Here is a 15,379-nt window from a genome sequence, read left to right as displayed (position 1 = left end):
AGTCTACTCTGAAGTCAGTGTAGATATGTCCATTTGTATCATTCAAGGCTTGGCCCCATGCAAACAGAGCAGCCTCTATGCTACAAATCATCTCCTCCACATACTTTCAACTTTTCCTCAAAGCTTTGTATCAGTCCCCTTCACGAACCGCACATTTGACTGCATCCCCCCCAAATGAGATACCCTCAGTCTTCCATCCCTGTGTGCTACCCCACTTTTCTGCCTCAGCACCTCAGAGCTGTCTATGAAAGCACCTCAATGTTTTTAAAAACAACATCCATCCATAATGCAGGCACAGTTGTGTCACCTCTCCAGTAAAGGATGTGGGAAGTGTATCAGCCACTGGGAAGCTCAAATCTAGCCACCACCAGAGGCCTCTTATCTCCAAAAAGACATAAACAGGTAATACTACTCCCACAGAGCAAAATCAGTTGTGCAAAAGCCTGTTCTGTATTAGCTGTGCTACACTTGGAGTTTGATATTTTTTGCTTTCCTAACTTTCAGTGCTCAAGGAGAAGCACATACCTCCTTAAGATCACAGAGGGACAGTGAGGGGCTCTGGGAGCTGTGCAATGCTCTACACCACACTGTGTGGGGCAGGCTGTCAGCTGTGATGCAAAGGACACTTCTGAGGGCACCCTGCTCCACAGCCAAATGCATGTGAGAAGTACTGCAAAGAGTAGCTTTGGAGACTCCCTTATGTGCTTTAAGGAGGCTCAGTTATGATTTCAATCCCCATGCACTACTCAATCAAAATTCAACAGCAAAAAAAAAAAACAAACAGCATATGAAATTATTGTTTTCAGCGTAACTGGGAAATAGTTTCTCTCCTGATGGATCTGTGCTCTGAGCACAAATATACACACACATAGCCCTTTCAAAGACAGTGCCATAAAGACAAATACCTTTAAAGTGACAGTCAAGTCAATCCCAATTCTGGATATAAACTTAAAAGGAAGCAGACCAAGAGTATTCTTTTAAAATTATGGAAACATAAAGGATTGTGGTATTGTAAATTCCCTGATGTTTTGTATCTCAGAAACTTCAGGGGACTCTCCTAGAGGAACACAAACAACAGAGTCAGGGAGAACAGGAACATTTCATCACAAGCAGGTGGCTTTGCTCAGGAGTGAAGTACAGAGGCCAAGAAAGACAGAACAACGTAAGGAGAGAAAAAGCTGCTGGGTAAGAAGTATGTTCAAAATCAGCTGGAAGCTATGGGCTCAGTCTAGCACTTCTGGGCACACTTACCTACTCTGTTAGGACTTGGATTTTGTCTTTTTTTTTAATGATCATTTTTCTGTACCTTCATCATGATGTGTATTCAGGCACACTATAGTTTACCACTGACTGCCTCAGTCTGTGGACCTCCAAAGGATGAGCTCCACTTCGGTTATCGAGTCAGGGCTTCACCAGACTCCCCCATGCCACAGCTACAGAATCTGACATTTCCCAATGAACAGGAGTTTTTCTTCCTCTTCAAAATTCATTTCTCTGCAGCTAGGAAACGAGCACATTTGTCTCCCTGCCACGACAAAGCTTGTTCACAGCTGCTTTTGGTTTTCCTGTCTTCCCAAAAGCATTTAGAGTTGATTACAATACACTGTCACTGCATCATCCAACGTTGCTGAGGCAAGAGAATGTGCTACCAAAGGTGTCCAGAGCCTTCCCTCTTCGACAGCACATGTCTGAAGAGGTCTTTGGAATAGAAATGAGTAACCTGAATTCGATGCTGTGGAGCAAATTTTAATGTGTTGGGTTTTTTTCCTGAAGTGATTGCAAACAACTGACAGCCAGTCTATGCACACTATTTTAGATGCAAGCTATGTGCAACGAGGAAACCATCAGAACGCTTTGGTACTCAGCAGCTGCTGCCAGGGCACAGGCTCCAGCTCTACCATGGAACAGGGGAGAAATTACGCTAACTCTTGAAACAAAATAAAATGCTTCTGAACAAAGCAAGCTGAGTTATCTATTGATGGTTGACACTGCATTACCCCAATATAATGAATAGGCCATTTCAGAACTGCAGACACCTGGCTCTTTTCAATGTTGCAGCTGTGGGCTTTGCACCACAGGAAGAGCAACACAATGACAGATGTGGCAGGTTTTTAGGAAGACCAAGACTGAAGGATGTGGCTTATCTCCAAATCATAATGCACTGTCCCCAGTTCCTCTCCCAACAAAGTAAAAGGAGGAGTTTCACTGTTTCAGTTTGGAAAGACGTAGCAATCTCAGCTGTATTATTGCAGTACTGAGATTAATGCAAAGATGGACCGATAGCATATTTGAGGAAAGAAAGCTTTCTTATTTAATCTTACTTCTTCATTTCTTCACATTCTCACTGTCTGATGCTTTCCTATTTAGTCTGTCACACAAACACAAAACTCCGATTTAGTAACATCCTGGCACAATATGGGCTCAAACACAATCCACATTTTACCAAACACTAGCTAAAGCCCCCTGGAACACTCCTCACTTTCCCTACTGCCCCTTTCCACTAAAGCTGGTACTCTTATCAGGCAATTGGGGAAGGTTGATTAGAGAAAAATTTAGGCCACTAAGCAGTTTCAAAGCAAAAGCAACAACTTCTTTATACAATCTACAGTTAAATTGTGGAACTAGTTAATCTAACACAGGACCTCAAGAGCATGAATATTTCACACAGGCAAGTACACTTACTTATGCAAAAAAAATTCATCCAGGGCTATTGACCACAAAGATATTAGCCTGACTTAAAGGAATTCCCGGAAGAAATGCAGTAAATAGAATTGTAATGTCTTACAATAGACTGCACACACTCCTAACTAAAGAGACTCACTCACGTTAGCTAGTAATTTTGTTAAAAAACTAAAAATTTGGCAAATATGTCTACGAACGCACATTTAGACATGTTTTCTCAGAACACTAGTTTCTCAAAGGGGCTTCAAAGAAAAGTTACATTTTAAAGAAATACTGATCCTTAAAATTATAAGAGCACATGTACTAAAAGCCATCTGCTCATGGGAAAGTCACAAATCTTTTTCAGTAAAATGTTATCCCAAAACAGAATAACAATGATCTGAAACAGCCAGGTAATTTCCATCCAAAAAGGAATCTGCATGCATTCATTCCAGGCACGCAGATGTGCACAGATATATAATTAGCAGTTGAAGAGCCAGTGCTTTGGTTATAAATATCAATGAGAATTATATATTTAAATATCCTCAAGCATCTGGACATGATCTACTTGGTGAGGGACAGCATAATCTTGTCAGAAGGCTGTGTTAGGGCTGCTTTAAATCAGTGCCACTTGTGGAGACATTTTACTAGCTTAATCTGCACTGAAACAAGCACACCCCCAGCTGCGTATTTTACTTTAGCTACATTTCACTTTTAACCTCCTTTATGTGTGAAGATTCTATCCGTTCAGCCCCAGTTTAGGGCCTCACAGCCTGCCCATGTCTCTCACCCTTGTAGCCTCCACTCAGCCAGCCAGCAAACAGCCCCATTCTCGGTGGTTGCCCAGCTTTTTGCCCTACCAGCACTCGCTTAATTTTCTGCTTCTGATTGCTTAATTTTCTGATGCTAGGGGAAAATGACCCCTAAGCATCAGCTGCAACCTGTTTCCCTTTGAACCAAAATACACAAACCCATTATTCTTAAGATATAATATCGACAAAAATGTTTCAACCTAAAAATGTTTGCATAAAAAAGAGTATGAGCTACCTTCAAAAAATGGATTAGAATGACTTTGTCTAGTTCAGCCTGATGACTGGACAATGAAGAGGATGCTGTGTTTTGAGGTAGCGTTATCCTCAGTGCAAGTTACTCCTCAGTTGTTACACAGGACTGAGCACACATATACCTCAGGATAACCCTTGAAAATATCAATAGCTTACACTATTCATGAACGCCTTAATTTTGCGCCCTGCGGTACATGTTTATAGGGTATGTTATTTATATCTCTTTTTCTCCCCTCCTCCTCTAGTCCTGACCACACTTAAGAAATCCAAGAAAAGTAAAGCTAGCCCCTATAACACTGGTAAGCTGTATCCCAGCTGTATACTGGGATAAAATATCACAGTACTGTCACATAAAGGTTTTAAAGCCACCTGCTCCCTTCACAGGGAATTTGGTGTGCAAGCATTTGGGGCATAACCATTTGGACTGTAAGCACACATTAAAAAAAATACCTTTGCGGGAAGCAGCTTTGTCCTCTGGCCTTACACAGGTGGTTGGCACTGTACAAGATCTTTCTCACTAGCAGCTTTTTGACAGTTTGATGCCACGTACCAAGGCAGTCCCCTGTCTCGCTAGAAAGATGGGGCCAACTGAAAGTTTTCTACTCACAAAGAGTAGTGTCTAGAATTAGACTGTTGTCAGGATTACTCTGATAATAGGAAATTAATACAAATAAATAAAAAATACAGCCACAAAGACTCATTTTACATTTTTCCTTGTAAGTTCTGACATGTAATACATATGTTCAAGGAAAATAAGCATATTCCCTACATAAACACAGGCAAACTACAAAAAGAACAAAGTAGTAGGTACCTCCCAGACAAAGTTCCATTTATTCGGCTCAAAGATATAATCTCTCAGGTTTAGGAAGAAGTCCTTGGGTGACATGAGTCAAGTGTGATGGCTTGGAATCTTCCCTCTATAAACTGCATTTTCAGGCTGGGGACTCACTTTCCCTTCTGCTTGAAGGAAGAGACTACAGAATCTGCTGCCTCTTACTCTGGACTCAGTCAGTCACTGCCAAACACATTAATCCTGACATGCTTACCATTACAATCAGACAGCAGTAACAGTTTTAACGAGATCAAAGAAAAGCATGGACTTACCAGCACACTTCCACCAGCCTTCGGCTGTCTAGCCAGGCTCACACCCATCCATTCATCATCTCTGTCTTCTTTACAGGTCTTTCCACAGGGTGTGCCCCGAGAATTGCCTACAGAAAGACAGTAAAGGCAGCAAAGCAAGGAGGCATGAGTTTTAAATACCCACCAAAGAATCCTGACAAGTAAAGAGATTGCCCTTTAAACATCCAGTGGTGTTTTACTTTCCTCCTAATTATTAGTTCTTGAATGCATTAATCAGGTCAGTGCTCTCACTCGTAATAGGTACCACACACATACATAGTTGACAGACCCTCTCCCCAACAGCCAGCAGCTATTACAGCATGTCCACAGCTCTACTTGAATAAATCACCAAATGATCAAGTCAATGGGAGAGACATCAGATTGCCTCCAGAATGCAATTAAAGCAAAATTACTCTTGCAAATGAGATAGGGAGCACTTAAAAAAAAAAAAAAAAAAAGAGGACGAAATCTTCAGTCCTGTCAGGCAGCATTCACAAATCCATGATAATTTACATTACAGTAGCAGGACAAATCACTTAGCCAAAACGCTGTTTTAACACATGTAAGCTTCATGAACAGAAATTCTACTTGACTCGGTATAAGTATGAAAAGATGAACAATACTAACATCACTTTTTTTATAGGCAGAGAAAGCAACATATCACCAAGAAAATCAAACTATTAAAAGGCTTCAATCTTCACCATCATTATCCAGCATGAGATTTTAAATTAGAATTTTACTTTAGGACTCCACCTTCCTCTGACTCAGACAGTACACCGGAGAAACTGAAGTCAATCCTGACCAAGTGCAATAGCGTACATCTCTTACTGAGAGCATTTCATCACAAAGAGCAAACTCCAGGAATGATTTGCTGCATTATGGGGGAACCCACAAATCACCGGATTACTAATAACCCCACACATCATGAGGCCATTCCTGCACCGCCTGGGGTCATCTCATGCACCCTTACTTCAGCACTGCCTGGAGCAGGCAGCAGCACTCCAAACCATTCATACAACCACCAACACACCACTGCAAAGTTACACTGAAGCGGGTGAAGAAAAGACAGCAGCTTAGGGTAAGCAGGGAAGAATCCACCTTTACCTGGTTACTCGTTGGAAAGAGCGAGCAAGGCCACTGGGAGGACAACAGCATGAGGTGGGATGTTATTTTGTAATGCTGAAGAGAATAAGACACTTTTGCTACCATTGCTTAAAATCCATCAGAAAGGCTGATGACTCCTTGTCAGTGTTTTGGGGCCAATTTGAAGATGGCAGAAGCATTGCTAGCCATAGGGGTTGGATTTTTTTTGGTTCCTTCCATCTGACCCAAAGCGTCATAACTACCTACCTCGTCCCATATCCAGTTCTGTGCATCTTCTCTCAGGATTGGTATGGACTCGACATTTAAACACTGCTCCTGGGGACTGAACAGAGGTGCTGTATTTAGATTCTGCCTTCGGAGCACCAACCAAGACCCTGGAAATCAAAAGCAAAGTAACAAGTGATTAATTTCAGGAGAAAATTAAAAAGAAAACGAACAAACACACTACCAAGGCTCCCATTGCCAGAGCTTCCTCAGCAAAAGCACTTTTCTCAGCAACCTTGTAAAATGATGAAACTGACTCACAAATTGAAAACACCACACACAGTAAAGGCATTTTTCCACAGTGAAGGCATAATACTTTATCAAGTTAAATTTCCATTAAGATTGTAACACCTTTAAAGTTACACACTCTCACCACACACACACCCAAAGTATTTCGGAAATCATTAGGATGGACAGCTGCACCCATTTTTCCTCAGTTTTAGCTACATCCCTGTCAACCCAGAGCTGATACACACACCCACAAGAGGACAAAATCTGAACCTGCATGCTTGCGAGCCAGCCCAAGATCTGTAAGTTTGTTTAGGAAGTGGAAGCACAAACAGCAATATAAGCAAATCTCTTCCACAGTGCATTGCTATTAGCCAACTTTATCCTTGAGGCTGTGAAGACTTTACTTGAACTATTTATCCCACCTGAGACCTACTGTTTCTGAGAAGCACCAATGCCCAGTTCTGACTACAGGGTTATCCTTGAAAGATGATGAGCGCCTTTTAATTACTTCTGTTAGGATCCAGTTAAATTGTTTAGCAAGCTGGCATCTACCTGCTCATGCCCTAAGGGATGCCTTTTCAGAAGGATTACAGGGGGAGCACAAGTATTAAGTGAGTCCTTTCACTGCCTCCTCATTAAAAGGACAATCTTTCTCAACTAGTTATGAGTCCAGATCTAGGCACATGAGGATGAGGATGGAGGTTAAGCAGGAGGAAGGCAGACCAAGGGAGGGCAGTGGGGAGCACCAGGTATTTAAGAACTGTTGTTCTGCAATGCTCTTGCTATGTCAGGCATGACAGAGCTTCTGCATGTAAAAAAATCCTCACTGAAGTTAAGCCCAGGGTAGAACTAAGGGCAAGCATCTCTGAAAGGCTGAGGCTCCAACACTCCTGTGTGCAGACCTAGCCTGGTACTTGGGAGGCAGCAGCTGACCAAGGAGACATTGCTCTTGGTTTAGCCACTAAAGGGATAAAGAGCTACTGATGCAAAGTCAGTCTGTGTACACAGCTTTCCCATGGCACAGATGGACAGCCCAGCACCAGTCCCAAAGTGGATGCTTTCCCTGTTTTAAACAACTTTTCCTTCATCCTCTAAAGTTACATCCACAACCACCACCCATCCCAGTAAACACAGGAAGACCCAAGACACAACGTGTGCATGTGTCCAGGGTCAACCTGAGTAATCTGAAAGAGCTTCTCCTGCATCAGAGCCTCATCTATACCAAACAGCAGTACGCCTGCACTCCTGACACACTCCCCTGGACATAGGATACAACAAAACTATCCTGTGGCCCTTGATGTGTTTACAAAAAGAAGTGAAACCCCCGCATTAAGTGACCATTTTCTCTGAAGTTTCTTGGGCTAGGCTGTATCATTTGGAGAATTCTGATGGGGTTGCAGTCTTGCACTCTACAATGCACATCTTGTTTTCACAAGTGAGAAGAATTAATGTCCAAAATACTTAAATTGCTAAAACCTACAAAACCTGCACACATTGGGCAGCAAGTGAAAAGGAGTTTGAAATAACAGCTCCACATGGAAATCCCACTAGGCAGGCTGCAGGCATAAAATCAAATGCCAGTCATTTCATTTACACAGGCAGTGAATGCTTATCATTCACTTATTGACATTCATGATGTCTAACAAAAATAAATATTACTAGCTTAAATAGTTACAAGTTCAAATTACAAGTGGCAAGAAACTGTTTCTATCACCTGTTATAACAACCAGATAATGTAGGCCACACTGATCTCCAGCTTACAAGAAGCTTTGCTCTAACCTAAAAAAGTAAATACAATTCAGCAACTAGAGCACAAGAAACTTTGGGTTGTAGCATAAAAGACAGAGATGATGGAGTCTAAATTACAAAGATTTTTCAGCTTTCTTTAAAAAGCCAAATGGGAAAATTTAATAATTAATGATCTGAGTAGGCTACTGGCTCAGATAATATTGCTGTCTTCAGCAAATACACCTTTCAAAAAGAAAATATCTGCTGACATTTCTTCACGTGGACTGAGCAGAAGGAAGCAGACAGTGACACGTGCCAAAAGCAAATCTCTTTCAGATTGTCCTGAATATCCATTCATTCAAATTTGATATTTTACCTATATCCCATACTATGTCATCTTAGGATCTTGTCTCATTCTTTCACTCTTGCACCTAAAACCCAGCAGTTAAAACCTTTGCAGATCTCCTGTTCCATCTGGCATGATCCATGCTCATCCATGTCCTGAGATGGTTACCTTCAGGGAAATGGGAGGGTTTTTGTTGGTTCACATGCTTTTTGGTTGGTATTTGTCACATACCAATTACTTCAATGTTATTCAAAGGTTTGAGACCGGAATATTTCCTTTGCCAGCATAAGGACTTGCTTACTCTTTCACTAGTTTGTAATGGCTTAACTGTTGTAAAAAAGTCACCTATTTAACTGTCATGAGACTTTCAGCAGGCCTGGATAGAAGACTCATTTCCACCTAAATATTTTGGGACTCCTTGAGCAAAACAAACACCTGTTTTGTATCTCCTCTATACATTTAAAACACTTGTGAAATCTTTTGTGATTTCTATGAAACAATGCTACAATCAGAGAAAGTGGTTTTCGTCTAGTACCATATCAACTCAGAAAACCATTTAAAAAAAAATCTTAGAGTCTAATACAGTCTTCTCACATTTAAGTACTGTGGAGTCTTGCCTGGCACAAACACAGAAGATATAAATACAGCTAGCAGAAGTACAACCTTCCAACTTCACTCTTGTTCAAGCAGTTCTGGTTTAAAATAGCCTGATTTTTGCGGTATAGATCTCCAGTGCTGCTATACGACTACTTGTGCTGTCAGCAAGCAAGTACCAGCAGTTCTCCAGCCTTTTGCCAAAAGGCTTACTAAGCAGATAATACTCTCTGCACAGATTATAGATGACTGCTGGTTCTCACCACAACCATACTATTCTGTGGGAAGCCCCTAGAATATTTTTGAGTATCTGCCTGAAGATACCTTGAAGAAGAAATCCCCTCAAGAGAGAGATTTCTTCCTATGGAAGACAACTGAGGGCAGAAGGAGTAGAGTCCAGGGCCTTTTTAGAGTCACTTTTGCTTGAGGTGCAAAAAAAATCTGTAAGCATCATCCCACTGGCTCTGTGAAAAAAATATTGGGGTCTAAACCAAAATAAGGAGCAGCAGGCAGAAAGGCCACTTAACCCTATCTTCTTGCATTCATATTCACATAATGAAGCCAAAACACCTTCATCTGTACTGAGACAACAACATAGCTGCATGGCCAGAAACCATTCCACTGCAGGAGTCAGAGCTGCCAATATTAATGGATGACAAGAAGCTTTCTTGGCCAAAGGGAAATTCACACCTTCGTAAAATTACTTCCCGTAGAACACTAACAATCACTTCACTGGTGATTGACCCTCGGGACATACAGATTTGGAAAATAAGTGCTGCATCTAACAGAAGGAACAGGGAGAAAAAGTGCAGAGCCGACTAATGGCTGGAGAGATGCCATGCACACTAAGCATCAGCCTGCAGCATGTCAGCAGCGATTAGGCAATCACAACTCAAGGACTGTAGGTACCTCACCTCACTGCAATGTTAAGTGGTAGGGAAAAGAAGTCTTTAAATATCCTTGCATACCAGAGCTGATTTCAAAAGCAGTACCAGAGGAGGGTGCACTGCCATCATATCCCAGTTGAGCTTCTTCCCTTTAGAAAGATCTCTGTTACTTGCAATAAAAACCCCAGGTACTTGGGGTACACTGAGGATGAAACCTCAGTGTTTCATCCGTTACATGCAGAGTAAGAAGCAGTAGGGCTGGATGACCTGTGACCAAAGACAGCAAGTTCAGGTTCCCCAAAATGTCATGGTAGCACCTACAGCATCACTGCTTAGATTATGCAACACAACACCCAGCCACCACAAGGTCGGTCTGTCACAGCCTTTGTTCTGGTTGCACACAAGTACATGACACACTAAAAAAACCCACATCCATCAGCCTAAGATGCAGAACAGCCTTCATTATTTCAGCAGCAGTGCAATCCAGTGAAGAGCAAGACTGAGGGAATGATGCAACAGCACAGAAAACAGACTCATTCCATATTGTAAAACACAGCATGACACCATGCAATTAAACTGACTCCATTACTTTTTCAAGCCAGATCATTTTGCCAGGAAAGACAAAGTGGTCACCCTGGACTTGCTAGGGATTTGAGGGTGTCAGCAAGAAGCAGGTATACAGAGGGGAAAGGACAGAAAATAAAGTAACATTTTAAAAAAGAACAATCAAAGATTTCACATAATTAACACTTTTTACTGGAGAAAAAATTGACATTTGTTTCTTTTTAAACTGTCTGGGGTCATTTTTTGAGTCTTTAGTCAAAGTTTCAAAATTACATCCAGAGAACAGAAGCACTTCAGCTTGTCTCTGCTCCAAATGCAAGTAGCCACCTGGTTCCTCACTCGGCTGAAATAGCAATGATAGGTAACTGAGTAAACCTGTCAAGATTTACAGCCATAAAAGCCATTTAAAGAAGGAAAAGCAGACATCATCAGAAATACATCAGCAACATCAGTACATCTGTGATAATAAACTTTTTTTGAGATAAAAAAGTGTGCAAAAACACATTCTAAATGGAACTATCTTTGCAATCAACTATTTCATAAAAGGTCAAACGCACTGACTTGCTCCAATATTATTGTGGTGGCTGAACATTCATAATTTCTGTGTCAAGGACTGTGTACCAGCTTGACTACTCACATTTATCTGATGTAATATTTCAAACAAAATAACCCCCCCCCTTCATCCTACAAGAATATTTGGCTCTTATAAATCTTGAAGAATCACCAAACTCTGAATCAGCTTACTGAAAACCTGCAAGCTTGCAGTAGACAATATAAACATGTGGCTTTGTGGTCTCGGAAAACAAAGAGTTGAAACAGGTCTGGCTATTACAGATACCATTTTCATATGAATCTGTGACTATATATATGTGCACACACATGTATATACACACAGATATGTACACACATACCAGTACATGGACAGGCTACTGCAAACACAGCTCTCACGATCAGAAGCATGTTAGATGAGTATCATGCCCTCAAGCAACAAAGAACAAGAAGCCCCTGAACACTTTCAAATGCTTGAGAGTCTATTAATATATTAAACAATATTAGATGGGTAGGGGCCCTATCAGCCACAGATATGCCTGGTCACATTTTTGCAGGCTCATATAGTGCACAGCTCCCTGGGCAAGTCATGAATGCCCAAAATATCAGTCTAAAGTTAATTTAGCTTAACTACTTTTTATTGCAGTGTACAGGTCAAATGGACATGAGAAAACTTAAAATCATTGCTCTTCCTTGGGTATATAAATGTTTCAAGAAGAAAAAACTGACACACAAAACCAAACAGTAAACCTATTACTTTTAAGAGGAGCTTTATGCTATAACGAGATGAATAGAAAACATTTTTACTACATATTCCCTGTAACTGACTTCAGCCTTTCCCCAGAATATCACAGTTAAAAGAGAAGGGAAAAAAATCGCCCAGTGACTCTACAAGCTAGTTAAGGAAATACATCTACAGCTTTGCAACAGAAACCTGACAAAGCCGAAAAATGCTGAGAGTTCCACTAAGCATTTCCCCCTGCACTCATCTAATACACTGGGATTGTTTACTGTACCTTAGTAACCTGCAACTGGGAATTGGTTTAAACTTGAAATCAGAGACTCTATGCTCTGAAAGGATGTATAAGATTCTGTACAGTATAAATATGGTTTTGAAATACTACTATATAATACTGGAAACTTTTATGCCCAGTTGAAGTGGGCATAGCTAAAGGCATTTACTAGGGTTCAGCCCTTTAATGCTTTGAATGTCAAGGAAGACTGGCTAGATCTTTTAAGCTTTTCAGAAGAAATATGTTAAACACTTTAAATGTTTATTATGTTGAAGTGTGAAAAAAAATGTGCTTGCAATCAGAATATGCTCATTCAGTACAGGGAGTGGCATCTTCAGAAAACTGGAAGAAGGTTACATATACTTTTAAGCAAGATTCATTGTTGACCTTTAGGATGCATGCAAACATTAAGAGTACAACTATGCATAGCAAATTAGAATCAAGGAGAGTGTAAAAATATGTATCTCCCAAACTTGTTATCCCAGGGTCTGTTGGGAACAAGATTTTGCAGTACCCATAAAGGTAAACTCTCTCATTCCACAATGAAGAGGAGCTTTCCCATCAGTGGTGACAATACGACCCTCAAGATTTCTGACAGTGCTGATGCTGACCATATTAAACTGCTGTTAACCCTTCTGACTGTTAGGGCTAGCAATTTCTTTATTTAAAAATATTTAATGATCTTAGATGTTTGTTGTTTTGTTTTGTTGTTTGTTTTTTTCTTTTCTGGGTGTCATAGCCAAGGCTCCATGAATCACCTCCACTTTCAAAAAACTGAAGTTTCCATAACTAGAGATTTTAATTTCAAACACTAGACTTCTAACAGATCCTTGCCTTCAGATGGATGCCCAACACTTATAGTCCAGCATGTTTCCAAACCAAGTGGGATTTCTGGGAGACTCTCCTTCCTAGTCTATCTCCCCTTCCAAAAAATCACAGCAGCAGGTGCTATCTGAAGATAATTCATATTATCAATCAGAACAATGGACATTTACATAAGGAGCAACAAATTCTATCATTTACATCCCACCATACTGCACTAGATCAGCATTTCATTCACACCACTGTGAATTCCCAGCAATTTGTGTTGAACACAAGCTGTTTTCAGCCTTTACATCCTTCACTGGTTCCTGACCAAAATTAAGCATTGCTTTAAACTGAGAGCTTTTCTTCTCCCAGGGTGTTTTTCCTCTACAAAGTCTTCTGATAAGTCCTAAAAATTAATGCTCTGTAAAAGCCACTATGGAGAAAGGCAGAGCATAGAATTACTTGTGAACTAAAGGGTGTGAAAGAAACTCATTTTTAAAGAACTGAACGCCAGAATGAATACATTTATTCATACCACAGTGCACCAAAGTTCCAATATCAATAGCTGAGTCATTGGGCCATATCTAAGTATAAAAGATAAAGACACGCTTTGTGGACATTTATTGGCAGCAATGGCTCCTACTCACATTAGAAGTGCACCAGACGACATCAACTAAATCCAATTAAGATAAATCAGTTTTAACTCTAACAAAGAGCCTCTAACCCAGACAAGAGACAGACTATGCTGCAAGGCTCTTTTCAATCAATAGGAAAACAAGAAGCTTGCCAGTTTCATAATTTTTTGAGATGTAGATAAACTTACTTTTCATCGGTCTTTTTTTTTTTTAAGTTACATAGACATTTCCTCTACTGTGCCTCACGCCAAGAGCGGGCACACAAAGGGGACAAACGCCTCTCAATTTGGAAGCGTCTCTCCAGCCTCCGGAAGGATTTTGTCTCTCGCCAGGCTGAGTGCAGGGATATCGACTCCGTCAACGCTGAGCGCGCTGCTCCCGCTGGAGGTGATCGGTACTAGAAACCTTTCCCGTTAACACGGCATGACCCATCACAATTTGTATCCCGTGCACTTTCTGTCAGGGCGATGAGCTGCTAAATATTTCCCGCGAGTAAGCGGGACCGCGCACAGCGCCGAGCCATCGGCCAGGGGCAGGCTGGCACTTGAGGACAGTGAGGTCACGATGTCGAGCGCCTGTCGCCAGCTCGAGAAGGGCATCCCGGTGTTAAAACACCTCCAAGCGCGGGGAGACTCCGCTCATTCTCAGAGGAATCCCTCCCGCTCAAGGGGCGCGGAGCTACGGCGCTGCCCTCACCGCACCCGCACGACGGGGCGGACTGAGCGTGGGGAGGGCCCCCGCAGCCGGGGCGGAGGCGCCCCTTCGCTGCCCGCCCTTGCGAGGGGGACTCGGGTCCCGCCGCCCCGCTGCAGGAGGTGCGACTGCCAGAAGGGACGGATGGCCCGGCAGCACTCGCCCGATCGCCTCCCCACCGCCAGCCCCGGGCACGCAGGGGCCGCACTACTCACCATCGCGTGCTGTCGTGGTAGTGCTGCAGCACCGAGTACCCGAAGAAGGAGCCGTTGGGACCCTGGAAAACCACGGGGCGCCCCACGTCCACGTTGTAGCAGCGCACCAGGGCCACCCACAGCAGCGGCCACAGCACTCGCACTCCGCGCCGTCGCGCCGCCGGCATCCTGCGAGCCCCGAAGCAGCCGCCCGTACAGGCGCCTCTAAGCGATGAGCCCCAGCCCGCCAAGCCCGCACTGCCCCCAACGCCGACTCCAAGCTGGCGCGGCGCTTTCCTGCCCGCCCCGCGTCCCCGCCCGGCCCAGCCCGGCCCGGTCCGGCCCCGCCGCGCCCCGCAGGGACTGCGCGCCCCGCCCGCCTCGCGCCCCCTGGCGGCCCCTGCGGGACCCGCCGCGCCGCTCCCGGACCCACCGCCCCTCGGCTCCGAAACGCACCGTCCTCGGCTCTGCCACTCGGCTCCTCCCGCGCAGCGCCCCACCGGCAGCGCTCAGCGTCCCTCACTTCCACGAAACTCTCTTTCAGCTGAGGCTTTCTCTCTCTTTTCCACCTGTTCCCGTTCTCGCGCACCCCTGGCCCGCTCCCCTGGTCGGCCTCTAGAAGGAGAAGAGGGAAGTAACAGAGCTGAGGGAAGAAAGAAATGTTGGAGGAATCAGTCCTGCCTCCCGTCATTAGTTTGAGGCTATCAGCCCTGCTTGAATTTGGCACGCGGAGAGGGACGCTTCATGGCAGGTGTCAGAAGAAAGATCTGACATCGTGCTGCACGGGAGATTTTTCTGGGGAAAAGGGAAACCATGAGGAGAGGCAATGTCTTTTTTCAGGGCAATAGTAATGAAAATACTTTGGGGAAAAAAAATCAGACTTGTGTTTTCTGGCATAAGTACTTCAGGTCTGAAAAAGAAGC

The 15,379-nt window shown here is 43.1% G+C and overlaps 1 protein-coding gene across 1 annotated transcript in view; it reads right to left on the bottom strand.

The window, feature by feature from the left end:
* Positions 1 to 14,663, bottom strand: part of ITGA9 (integrin subunit alpha 9) — a 215,333-nt gene extending 200,670 nt beyond the window's left edge. Inside the window, exons 1-3 of the mRNA XM_027655964.1 lie at positions 14,478 to 14,663; positions 6,198 to 6,325; positions 4,830 to 4,936 (exon numbers count right to left, since the gene is read on the bottom strand). Of these exons, the coding sequence (XP_027511765.1) occupies positions 4,830 to 4,936; positions 6,198 to 6,325; positions 14,478 to 14,644 (402 nt within the window). The 5' untranslated portion in view covers positions 14,645 to 14,663. The remainder of the gene's footprint in view (positions 1 to 4,829; positions 4,937 to 6,197; positions 6,326 to 14,477) is intronic.
* Positions 14,664 to 15,379: the final 716 nt, after the last annotated feature.

Source organism: Corapipo altera, unplaced genomic scaffold, assembly GCF_003945725.1.
Source record: "Corapipo altera isolate COAL_440 unplaced genomic scaffold, ASM394572v1 59, whole genome shotgun sequence".
Lineage (NCBI taxonomy): Eukaryota > Metazoa > Chordata > Aves > Passeriformes > Pipridae > Corapipo > Corapipo altera.
The sequence above is the reverse complement of the archived record's forward strand: the minus strand, read 5'-3'. Positions and strand labels throughout refer to the sequence as shown.